Genomic DNA, 11,574 nt, shown 5'->3' with positions numbered 1-11,574 from the left:
CTTGATATAACCTGAATAGACAAACGCTGAATCTTCAACCTGGTTGCTGTATTTAGCTCCACTCAGGGCTTTGGAGTACAGTTTATAAGCCATACAAAGTAAAAGCTCATTGCACTTGGCAAGGGCTGTAGGCCACAGGGTCATCTCCACATGCGGACACCCAGCAAGTGGGGCTCTCTCCAGTTGGAACGGGACAAGGATTTTCAGTGGGGGAAATGTGGGAAGAAACATCCAGTAGCTGGTATCCTCTGGGCCCAGCAACTGCCCGAAAGAGGACTTTGCCTGTTCTCCTGCTCTCGCGCTGAAATTAATCACCTCCAAGCATCTATTTAATGGCAGCCGGCAATAAATTACACCATTCCTTGGGAAAGGCGTGGAGGCATCGGGGGCGGTAAAACGGCTGCACTAAATGAGTGAGTAATTTCCTAGCTTAATTATTTCAGCATGATTCTTAATCCCCATTACTCTGCTCCTTAAGGAGCCTTCACTGCTGCTCCCAGCGGTGCCTTCTGCTCAAGCTGCCTCTGAGCTGTGTTTGTAGATCCAGCTGGGCCAATCCAAGCCTCCCAGCTGCACTACGCAGGATGACACAGAGGTAGGAATCTCAGCTCACGAGCCATCCATGACACAATACCACAAAATTACCTGGGGCCTTACAGAATCCCCTAGGTTTCCATCCTTGAAAGGCCCAATCCCGGAGAGTGCTTGGCAGCTAATTAAACATCAAAAGGAATTGGAGGGTTCTCGGCACCATACAGGATCCAACCCAAGACAGACAAAACAAAGAGATGATGATTTTGCCCTTAGCATGCATGAGAACAGTTGTGTTTAAAAAGGTCAAAGCCGGTGGTGGTGCTGAGACTTAGGCTCAAATGTGGTAGCTGGTAGGTTAATCATGACCAGCGAATATATTTTTAACACAACTGTCGTCCCCCAAAAGGGCAAATCGTGATCTGATCTGGCAGATAGACATAACACGGTCCGAAGGCTGGAAGCAGAAGCTAGACACAGCCAGACTAGAAAGGAGGTACACACTTGTAACAGTGGAGCAACTTATCCAGGGAGGTGGGTAGATTCCCCCCACGTGGGAGTCTTTAACTGAGACTGGCTGTCTTTCTAAAAGATCTTCTCTAGCTTAAACAGAAACAAGGGGCTTGATGCAGGAGTCACTGGGCAAGAGATCAGACCCAATGATCCCAATGGTCCCTTCTGGTCCTAAAATCTGTGAAGCCAAGAACCATTGAAAACTGGCTTTTACGCTGTGCTGATTCAAACGGTTTAATTAATGTTTCCTAACCCAGGATTTCCCCCAATATAGATAATGCCTGAGTTGGAGCCAGAGCGGTAAGTAGAACTAAGGTGTTCAAGACTCAGTCCCGCGTTTGGACCACGTCACCATGCTGCCATTTAACAATTTCCTCGCAATCACGCAGGAGACAAAAACTAAACCAGAATAAGTCAGGAAGAGAGAGGAGGCAGAGAGGGAGCCCAATGCAATATAAATGGTGTCAACAGGTTCAGAACAACAAAGTTTAAAGGGAATCTCTTCGGAGGGAGAAGGGTTTACCTACCATGGGCACATCGTCTCCCCAGGAAAATGCCTTCTGTGTGTTGGGTAATTTCAAGACATTTCTATAATCTCTACATACAGTATGTGTATATTACTTCTTCTAGGCAAACGTACAATAAAGTCCTCTGCACTCTGTGGATGCATTCCTTTTTCTGAACACTCATGGAAATTAGATATTTAGACATCATTAACTAGAGCTGTGCAAGTGACTGTATTTTATTTTCTGCTAAAAATGTACAAAGCAGAAATTTTTGTCAAAAAATGTTCATGGAACTTTAGTTTTTATCAAAAACTCCCCCAAAACTGAACATTGTGGGATTTCAGTTGTCAAAGGCCAAACGTTTTTTAGGTTTTTGGTTTGTCAATAAAAACCTGAAAAATTTCAGCAAATGGAATGGGTCTGACAAAAATTTCTGCTTCATAAAAAAAAAAAAAGGTTTTGATGAAAATTTTTCAGCCAGGCACTACCTTGGTAACGTTGGGAATAAGGAGAAACTTTTGATCACACATCAGAGAAAGAGCAAAGCCACAAAGCAGCAATTTGTTGCACAAACTCTTCATTCACCTTTATTTAAATATCAAAAAGCACCAATTAACAAAAGACATTTAGTATCAACAGTGACTATGGAATTCTTTATTAAAAATAGCTTCCTTTAACACATAGCTAAGAGTTTCACACCAAACAAAGCCCAGCACGAGCATAGAGACCACAAAGCGAAAGGTAGTTTTGAACATTCTCCGTTTCATGGCTCTTCCAAGGAATATCACCCTAGCGGTGATGGACACAGATTCTCACGCTTCACAAGCCTGTTACTGCTAACTTAAATCCTATGCTGCCCAAGTCAGTGCTCTGGCTCCTCTTGATTTTGCAAGCAGTAAGATAGCATATTGACATCGAGGGCAGAACCCTTCACATTGAGTGGCACTACATTCCCATGTCTGCTAGTTCAGTTAGACGTAATTGCTTCTCTAGTCGGAGTCCATATTTTCAGGGGGTTATAGAACTTCACTTCTAAGATCTTGGGCCTGGCCTAATTTCCCCAACACCCTTGAAACAAAACAGTACGATAAGGCTGGGCTGCTTAAACACACTAAGAGCACAATTAAACCTGGATCCCCACTGGCGTAAACACGTCTAAGCTGTGCCGATGTACCCCAGCCGAGGAGTCGGCCTGAGAAGTGGAGTTGTTGGGGCTGCCTGATTCGGAGGATGCTCCAAGATGCTTCCCATTGGCATTGGAATGAGGATCAGTGGCAGGGAGTTGACTGCAGCCTTCAGAGCTTACATCTGAGGTTCGCTCCCATTCATTTATGTGCTGAATGTACCCATGCACCAGGGAGCAGCCCAGCCCACAACCGGACTGTGTGGAAGGGGAGAGCGGGCAACCGCAAAGTAAGTTCGACTACCATTTAGCCCCTCCGAAATCCACCGGCTCCCCTCCATTTGCTAAAGATCTTCTGGACCAGCCCTACCCCCAACCTTGGTGCTCCTTAACAAACTAGGAAACGCCAAGTGGCTCTCACGGGGTATGTCTACGCAGCAAAGAAAAACCCACAGCTGGCCTGTGCCAGCTGACTCAGGCTGTAGGGGTGTTTCATTAAGCCCGAGCTCTGGGTCCTACAGCCCAGGCTCCAGCCCGAGCCCAGATGTCTACACAGCAGTGAAACAGCCCCGCAGTCCAAGCCCAAGTTGCCTGGCACAAGCCAGCCACGGGGGTCTAGTTGCTGCGTAGACATACCCATGGAGGAAGGACATTGTTTTTTAAGGGGGAAATTCAAAGTCATTTCCACATTGCCTGCCTGGGTAACACAGAAAGCTGGAGTCATCTCTGGCTTTCATTTTAGTGTCACAGTTCACCAGGGAGGGAGCAGGCGTTTGCTTTTGAGGGCTGGAGCTAGGTGGGCTGTGTTATCCGCATGCAACCTTTGAGCATGACCCTTCTTGGTGGCTTATAATACATGGCATGACTAAGTGTGGGTTCACGTATAACTGTCAAGCACTCAAGAATCTTCTGCCCAATGTTCTCATCTGTCCTTTTAAATCCTGTGCAGTGACACCTCTGTCCAGTGGACTGCATCAACGGCAAGGCAGCAGCAGGGTGCTGGGTTCATTGACCACTCGGGTGGAGGTGTCCTCGTGAGAGGGCTTTGGGTGTGACAATGCCTAGACGGGTTGTCTCGCTCAAACGAAGGATGCAGGACGCAGCGGGGTCCACGTGGCAGTTGTACAGTAATCACAGAATTTTTGAGAACCCCAAATGGTTGCATTTAGTGCTGTTGATGTCACCATGTTTCACAAAGGCGTGTGACATCACAATGGGGAAACTGAGGGGTCACGTGCCAAAGTCAGAATTGGGAATAGAACCCAAGTCTCTTGATGCCCAGTCACCTACCCTAACCTCTGGACCATGCTCCCTCCCTGCCTCTACTGAGCACAGAGCGAGCCCACGAAGATAGCAGTGATTTGTGCCAAAGCGTTCGGGTTTGGAAATTAGTTACATGGCAGCTTTGGTTGTACTTCGTGCCAGTGAATGTACATGATCCGAGAGCTGATACTCTGGGCAGTTGAGCGAAACACTATCTGTCAGTCCCTCCTGGAACAAATCCTGCAGGGTAACTCACACCCTATAAACAACCAGCCTCAGCCCCCTTAAAGAGACGCTTCTTCCTGAAAGTTTCAGAGTGGCAGCTGGTACTTGGAAAAGTCAGAAGCTCTCTGAGACACTACAGCTTTCCAAGCCTCTGCATATATAATTTCCCCCCTACAGGAATCTGTCCTGCCCTGGAAGTAAATACGGTGACGTTAACATCAAGCACCAAATCAAAACGATACGGTTACATGGTATCAACTCCATCCCAAGCCCTGGCAGAGGAACGAGCCAGTCCCCACCCCAACACCTGAACTGAATTGATCCCCAAGGAATCTAACAGGCTCAAAATTCCCACTGCCGTAGATGGGGGCAAGGAGCTAGAGCAGAACATGGGCCTGGTGCTGGAGGTGGGGAGCACCACCTGTGAAGGGCTGAGCACCCTCCTCACATGCTGCCATCACCAGGAGTCGAGGGTGCTCAGAACCTTGCAGGATCAAGCCCACTGTCCCTAAAGAGGATTGTTAACCTTACATCATCCTACCCTGGAGCAGAGCAAACGAATGGATGAGATAGCCAGCGGCCCTGGGTATTAGCTCAGCCTGGATGGTTCACCAGCGGGGTTGAACATTATGTCTCAGCGATGCTGACTCACAGGTAACACATCGCATGGCGGTAACACAGGCAGGCATGTACAGACCGGGATAGCCATGATCTCTACCTGACAAAGTCAAGGAAGGAGAACGCTGCAGAGCAGAGTCACACTAAAGAGACAAGCAGGGACCTGTAACACCAGCAGAGCCAAGGAAGCCTCTACCGTACAGAACACACAACAGCTTGGCTATAAAATATATATCAAGGCAAGAAACTCCCTAGATCTAACCTCAGCCAGCTACTGACTTACTACGTGACCTCAGTTTCACTCAGCCTCCTAGCATCTCTGTCGCCCCTGCAAGAAAATGGGGTGAAAAATAGTTGAAACCTTAGTGGAAAGACACACAGACATTACAGACCCCTCTGCAACCACTGCAAACCTGAGGGCGAAGCATCTGGCGGCTGACTGTCCCCAAGAGAATACATTACAGGCCCTTCTCCTGTCACTGCGAACCCGAGGATGCTGCACCTGAGAGCACAGCTCCCCCAGGGAAATATGTTGCCAAAAGACCTTGAAAATAAAAAGTGCCTGGCTACTGGATTTGCGAGTTCACACGCAAACTCTGCTTTCTTCCCGTTCGCTGATAAACACGCTGACCGAATCCTGTGCATGCCTCGCAATCCAGAGGTTTCCAGGGGGGGCATACTGGTGACCCCGGGGCAGCACAGTAGCCCACCCTGGCTACATGGTCAGTTAGGCAGCAGTCGGCCGGAACATATGGGCGTCTGTATTTTATTTACACACAGCAGACCCCGTATGCTTCTGGCAGGCGCCAGGGTGAGAGATTTTGCTAAACTCCCATTGCGTGTGTCGATGGAGGCTGCCCGTCTGAGGAATGAGAACCAAACCACCTGCCCCAGAGTTCCATGTAATGATACCGAGCTACTAACTAGGACATCCTACTAGAAGAGGGAGGAGTTTGGAAAGAGACAAGCCCTCTTGGTGCTTTCCTAGGACCTCTCAGTTCAGGATTTTCCTTTGCCCTGTACCCTCTGTATCTCCCCATGTCAGGAAGGTCTAATGGGGAAACTGAGGCTGGCTCTTAGTCATAAGGTGAATTTGCCTTGATAATATTTACTTCTCCAGCCTCTATCTCCCAAGCAGCAATGATGGCCAAAGTTTGCCTTCAGATACTCCCATTCAGCCCTCACTGTCTTGCATAAGTGTGACCAAGAGACAAATTTGGCCCTAAGGTCCACTATCACCAAATGCTTAGACTATCCTCTGACCTAATTCCAGGGGACCCCACTGAAGCAAGGTTCTCACTGACCATTCCCTGTGTGTGAAGTTTTACTGGGGATCTTCCTGGTTGCTGTAGATGCTTTCTATCTTGAGGTCCTAGTGCACCCATGATGTGACATGTCCTGTATGGATCTCCTTGGCTTCACTGCAGATTAGGCTATGCCATTGGGATTTCTTATGGGGTTCTCAGTGCTTTTTGCATGCTGGATCAGATGGGAATGTCTGGATTTGATAGGAATTTCTGGAACTATCCTTGGAAACTTAGTGACACCCATTAAAAATCACCTCCACCCCCTAAAGTTTAAAATGATGGAGACAAAAAAGAGAAAAACTGCACCTGCAGTTCTCCTCTCGGCGCGCCCTCGGTAAGTTGCCCGGCCAGCACTCCTCCGCTCTGCGGGAACACACATCGACAGGATGCTAAATCACAGAGATAAAGAAACGGAGTGGGGAAAATAAAAACAGCACAATCAACTGGGTGTTTGCTAACGACCCCCCTCATGCTCCCTCCGTCCCTCAGTGCAGCGAGGAGCCGGGGAGGAAATGCTGACCTCAGCAGATTGCAATTATAGTTCCAATCAATCTTTTATTAGCTTGTTGCTCTGTGGTGAAGGGAGGAGATGAGCCAGGCAGATTCACAGAAGGGGGGAAATTTCACCGCTCACCGCAAAAATTTCAATCAAACTCCACGGCAGCTGGCTTGATATGCAAAGTGACCGAGAGATGCTACCGTGATGAGTAACTAACACCCTCCAGGAGCAACGTTGGATGATCAGACACTGTGAGAGAAAAAGGCATCGGCATGTGACAACTGTACCTTTACACCAATGCAAACTGGACTCCCAGCGCCAGGTCATCTCCTGGGGGGCGAGAGGGATACGTGACAAAATGTGTCAACGTCAAGCAACTCAGAATCCACATTACGCATGCTGAAAAGTTGCAAACTCTTTTTAGCAAATGTGTCTGGTTTGAACTAGAGACAGGTGGAGGCTGCTCAGTCTGGATCCTGATTCTGAATGCCCCAAAGCTGGGCTTTGGTTGAACCTGTTTAAAGACAGTGAAAGTCAGACCCAGATCACACTTTGGATTTGGAAGGGTCCCAAGTTTGGGGTATCTGGATCCAGGGGTCCGGCTCAGGCCAATATCAGAATAGGAGCCCTATGAGAAAGGCAGAGCTGGTGCAAACGTGTTTGGCTCTGAGGGGTGGTATGGGTCAGCTCTACATTTAAACCAAATGCTTGTTGTGTTGATATCATCTCTCAGCACAGCACTGGGGCTCCATTTCATTAGAGTCTGACCCACAGTAAACACACCAGTTAAAAATAAAGAAACCAAGGAGCTCTGAATATTACAAACTCCTCTTGGGACTGAGGTGGATTTATCCAGGTGGGCATTTGGCCTGTACATTTGGGAACTAAGCAGACAGCGTCTCTGACACACTAAACAATCATTATATGAACCTGTGAGATCATTAGAGAATGCTGGCTTCTAAACCAAGAAAACAGGTTATTTTCCCTGGACCTGAACTGAACAACCTGGAATTCAACACACATTGAGAAGGGCACTAAATCCTTTGTGGGAGGCCCATGTTCCATAAATACCTGTGTCCTTGCACCCTGCTATTACCACAGTGGAGAAGAGGAGAAATCACCATTAACAAAAGTCTAATTCAGAGTCCTCGGTTCCTCTTTCTTTCCTGACTAGATACTCTGTCATCCTTGGCTTTTACAAGCCTCGCTTTTCCCCTGGAATACTTAACCAGACTGCTTTCCTCGCCTCTCTGCATGAACCAGATACAGATGGGAAAAGCAGCTGGATCACAAGGCAGTGCTCACTGAAAGCAGCGGTATGGAAACCACCACACTGACTACAGACTTCACCTTCTGTCCTCTTAGTCTTGCTGCATCTCCTTGCGGTTTCCTTTCCTCTTGGAGGGGTACAGGGATGGGAGAAGGTGATCGCCCTGCACACCGCGGGACCACAGGGTTTTCTTAGGCCCTGTCAGCTGCAGACAAATCACTAGCAAACAGACTCCTCCGCGTGCATTAGATATTAGGGGGCTTGCATTTCCATTCAGAAATGCTCCCCCCCTCCACCCCCAACACACAATATTTTTTGGCACAAGGGCATAACTGTTTCTCTGAAATGGTTTCAGAGCTCACCTCATGTGGCTGTTCTGTTTGGGTCACACATATCCCTTAAGCACATGGCTACAGGAAGCCACAGCCCCCTTGCACACCCCTCACTCACAAAACAAATTCCTATCCTGATGGTTGTAAGATGCGCACACCCTCATTTCTAGGCAATTGCTGCAGTTCTTGGCTGGCTGAAGTCCTCCAGCCTCTCATCATGCAGTATAATTTCCCACTAACAGACAGCACTGTTGAAATATACCCAACTGGGCAATGCGGCTTCCCGGCACTAAAGAGAAACAGAGTTAGGTTTCTTTAATCCCTGTGCCTTCCTCAAATCTCTGTGAGGAGAATTACTGCAACGGCAAAGCTCCAAACACACCACCAAGAACCCGGGTGCAAAGGGCTGCAGGTATGATCAATGGGCTCCACTTAGCCTAATCTGGTCACAACAGTTCATTCATGCTAACTCAAGAATGACCAGGCAAACTGAAGTTAAACAGGGGCTTGGGAAGGGGGTTGTTTTAAATAAACCAGATTAAAAGATCATTTATTCCAAAATTAAAACGCTTACAAAGCCGCCTCCCTGTGTGACGGGGCTGGGGGAACCTGGGACATTTACTGTTACCGGGTTCCGGGCCAAATGAACGTATCGAAAAGGAACACAAATCAGGAGGAAGCCTCCTCCCATCTTGCTGTCCTGAGGTAGGTGCCAGGCCTAGCCTGGCCGCTGCGTTTCCTGAGGCGTTCGGCTGCTGGACTGTTGGATGGACCAGTGCATGAAGAGGCCAGAGAGATGCTGAATCCAGGGAGCTGACCTCACAGCCTGGGCTTGATCTGCAGCGGCTTCCCTGGAAGGAGAAGGAGAAAGCAGAAGGTGAGTGTTGTGGTGACATTAGTAGCTGGCAGTTTGGGAATATAAATCTATGGCAGAGGAAGTGGTTAGAGGTGAGCCCCAGATGCATTGTGGGAAGGGCAGAGGGGTCACAGCACTGGAGAGGATAGCTATGCACACATGCTAGACGTATAATTTGGGCTTAGAGGGGCAAACTCTGCTCCCTTATCCGTGGCCAGGCCCCTACCTGCATGGGGGAATAGGATTCTGAGAGCACACACCTGGACACTGGGCAGGAGCTCCCTCCATGGCCACGCCCAGTAAGGATCTTACAAGGGGGCCAATGGATCATCATCTAAGCACAGCCACTGGCCATGATCTCCATCCCCCAATGGCGCTGTGATAAGAACAGGGGGAGGGATAGCTCAGTGGTTTGAGCAATGGCCTGCTAAACCCAGGGTTGTGAGTTCAATACTTAAGGGGGCCATTTAGGGATCTGGGGCAAAAATTGGGGATTGGTCCTGCTTTGAGCAGGGGGTTGGACTAGATGACCTCCTGAGTTCCCTTCCAACCCTGATATTCTATGGTTCTATGATCAGGGGTTAGCCTAGACTGAAGGACAGTGAGAGCTCCCTGTCCTCATCTTCAAATCCTCCGCTGGGCCAGGAAGCTGCTAGCTCAGGGGCCATCTCACCTTCTGAGCACACTGCAATATACACCTGGCTGAACAAGCTGCCTCGCAGTGACACCCAGCATGGAAGGAAGTGGCCACCAGACCCCCACCACTAGCCAACCCTACAATTTGTTTGCCAGGGAACTGAATCACAGCTTCCAAAACAGGGTCTCTCATGTGAGCTATGAAAAGTGCCTATGGATGCTCTGGGCAGAGCAGAGCATAATGCTAATACGTGGGAAGCTATACTTTGAGCAAACTGCCTACCTGTGGGCTGTGCCAATGCAGGGTGCATTTTAGACAGTCTAGTGGGTAAGACGAGAGGTAAGAGCTTAGGGCACTGTTGTTGGCTCTGTTACTCATTTGCCATATGAGCCTGGGCACGTCACTTAACACAATACCATTATTTCCTCTAGAGCCTCAGGTTCCTCATCAGTACACTGGAAATCCTATTTCTATCCCTTGTCATTGCTAGTGATTGCAAAGCGCTTCGGGATCCTTAAATGGAAGGTCACCTAGATGAGCACTGAGGGCCATGTTACAGCTCTGACTAGGAATTGTGTATGTATTTTACTTACACACACACAAACACCCCAACATGGCACTAGCCCATATTTCTTGGCAGCTGTGAACCACTGGAGAATTCCAACCCTTGGGCGGATGCCATCCGGTTGGCTCCCAAAACAAATTAGTGGCATTTAGTGGGGCTGCAGGGCAGCAGCTGCTGCTAAGCCAGTGTGACTAACCCTCTTTCGCTGAGCTGGAGGTGGGGGTGGGCAGGCAGTGTTACTGGGGACAGGGCAAAGAGTGAGAGTTCACATCCATTTTCACTCTCGGCCCAGCCCCCAGGGTCCCACTCAGTCCCAGAGCTCATCTTTTGGGCTCCCCTTGCTCCGCTGCTCATACCCCTTGGCTTCCTTCTACTCCCATTGCCATGCCTTCCTCCATGCTGTCTCCATCCATAAGCCACCTCCCAAACCCGGCACACTGGGTTCCTAGTCTCTCCTCATGCAAACCTTCCCGAAAGGCTCACTTCTAACACCAGCCCAGGGCAAACCTCTCCCCACCCAACTTCAAATCAGGAGAAAGGAGAGAGACTGGAAAACCGAAATAACCCTAAACTTGGGTCTCCCAATGCGTCTGGTCTTACCTGGCAGTGCCTTAACCTGTAAGCAGCCAGGGGCAGGGATTGTCTTGGCAGTGCCAAGCTCAGGATCATTAAATGAGATTTTCCACAATAGGAGCCTCTGCTATAAGGCTAGTGAGAGAACAGGGCATGGGCCAGTGGTGTGAACAGAGGGGAAGGAATCTGGGTTCTAATCCTGCTTCTGTCATTAGAACCGAGCATTGGAAAGGACCTGCTGGGTCACTGAATCCAGTCCCCTGCTATCGCAGGCCACCCTGTCAGACCATCCTGGTCCGAAATTTGCCAAGCTCCATCTTACAACCAGTTCGGTTATTTGCTCCCCACTGCATGTGTTAGGAGGCTGCTCCGCAGCTTCACTCTGAGGGTTAGAAGCTTCCTGCTAATTTACAGCCTCAGTGTATCGATGCCCAGTTTATTTGCATTTGCTCTTATGCCGACGTTGTTCTTCATCTTAAATAGTCCTTCCTCCTCCTTCGCATCCCCCGCCCCCCACCCATGTATTTATAGAGAGCAATCAAGTCTCCTCTCAGCCTTCCTTTTGCTACATTTCCGCCAAGCTCTTTAAGTCTCCTCTCATCAGATGTGTTCTCTGTTCCCCGGAGCATCCTAGCAACGCTCCTTCTCTGCAACGTCCCTGTGCCCTTGGGCTGGCTGCACGAGCTGCACGGGTGTTGCAAAAATCTAACGAACACGGGAATGTTTTTTGGGGAGGGTATTTCCTCATTTCAGTTT

At 49.0% G+C, this 11,574-nt stretch overlaps 1 protein-coding gene across 3 annotated transcripts in view; it reads right to left on the bottom strand.

The window, feature by feature from the left end:
- Positions 1-2,079: 2,079 nt before the first annotated feature.
- The window catches only part of ZC3H3 (zinc finger CCCH-type containing 3), a 353,067-nt gene continuing 343,572 nt past the window's right edge, over positions 2,080-11,574 (bottom strand). For all 3 annotated transcript variants that reach the window (XR_013635280.1, XM_078851403.1, XM_078851404.1), the window contains one exon: positions 2,080-9,038. Coding sequence is in view for 2 of the 3 variants with exons in the window: in XM_078851403.1 (XP_078707529.1) it covers positions 9,007-9,038 (32 nt within the window). In the remaining variant the exon portion in view is untranslated. The remainder of the gene's footprint in view (positions 9,039-11,574) is intronic.

This window comes from Lepidochelys kempii, chromosome 2 (genome assembly GCF_965140285.1).
Source record: "Lepidochelys kempii isolate rLepKem1 chromosome 2, rLepKem1.hap1, whole genome shotgun sequence".
NCBI lineage: Eukaryota > Metazoa > Chordata > Testudines > Cheloniidae > Lepidochelys > Lepidochelys kempii.
Note: the sequence above shows the minus strand (reverse complement) of the source record. Positions and strands in the feature narration are given on the sequence as shown.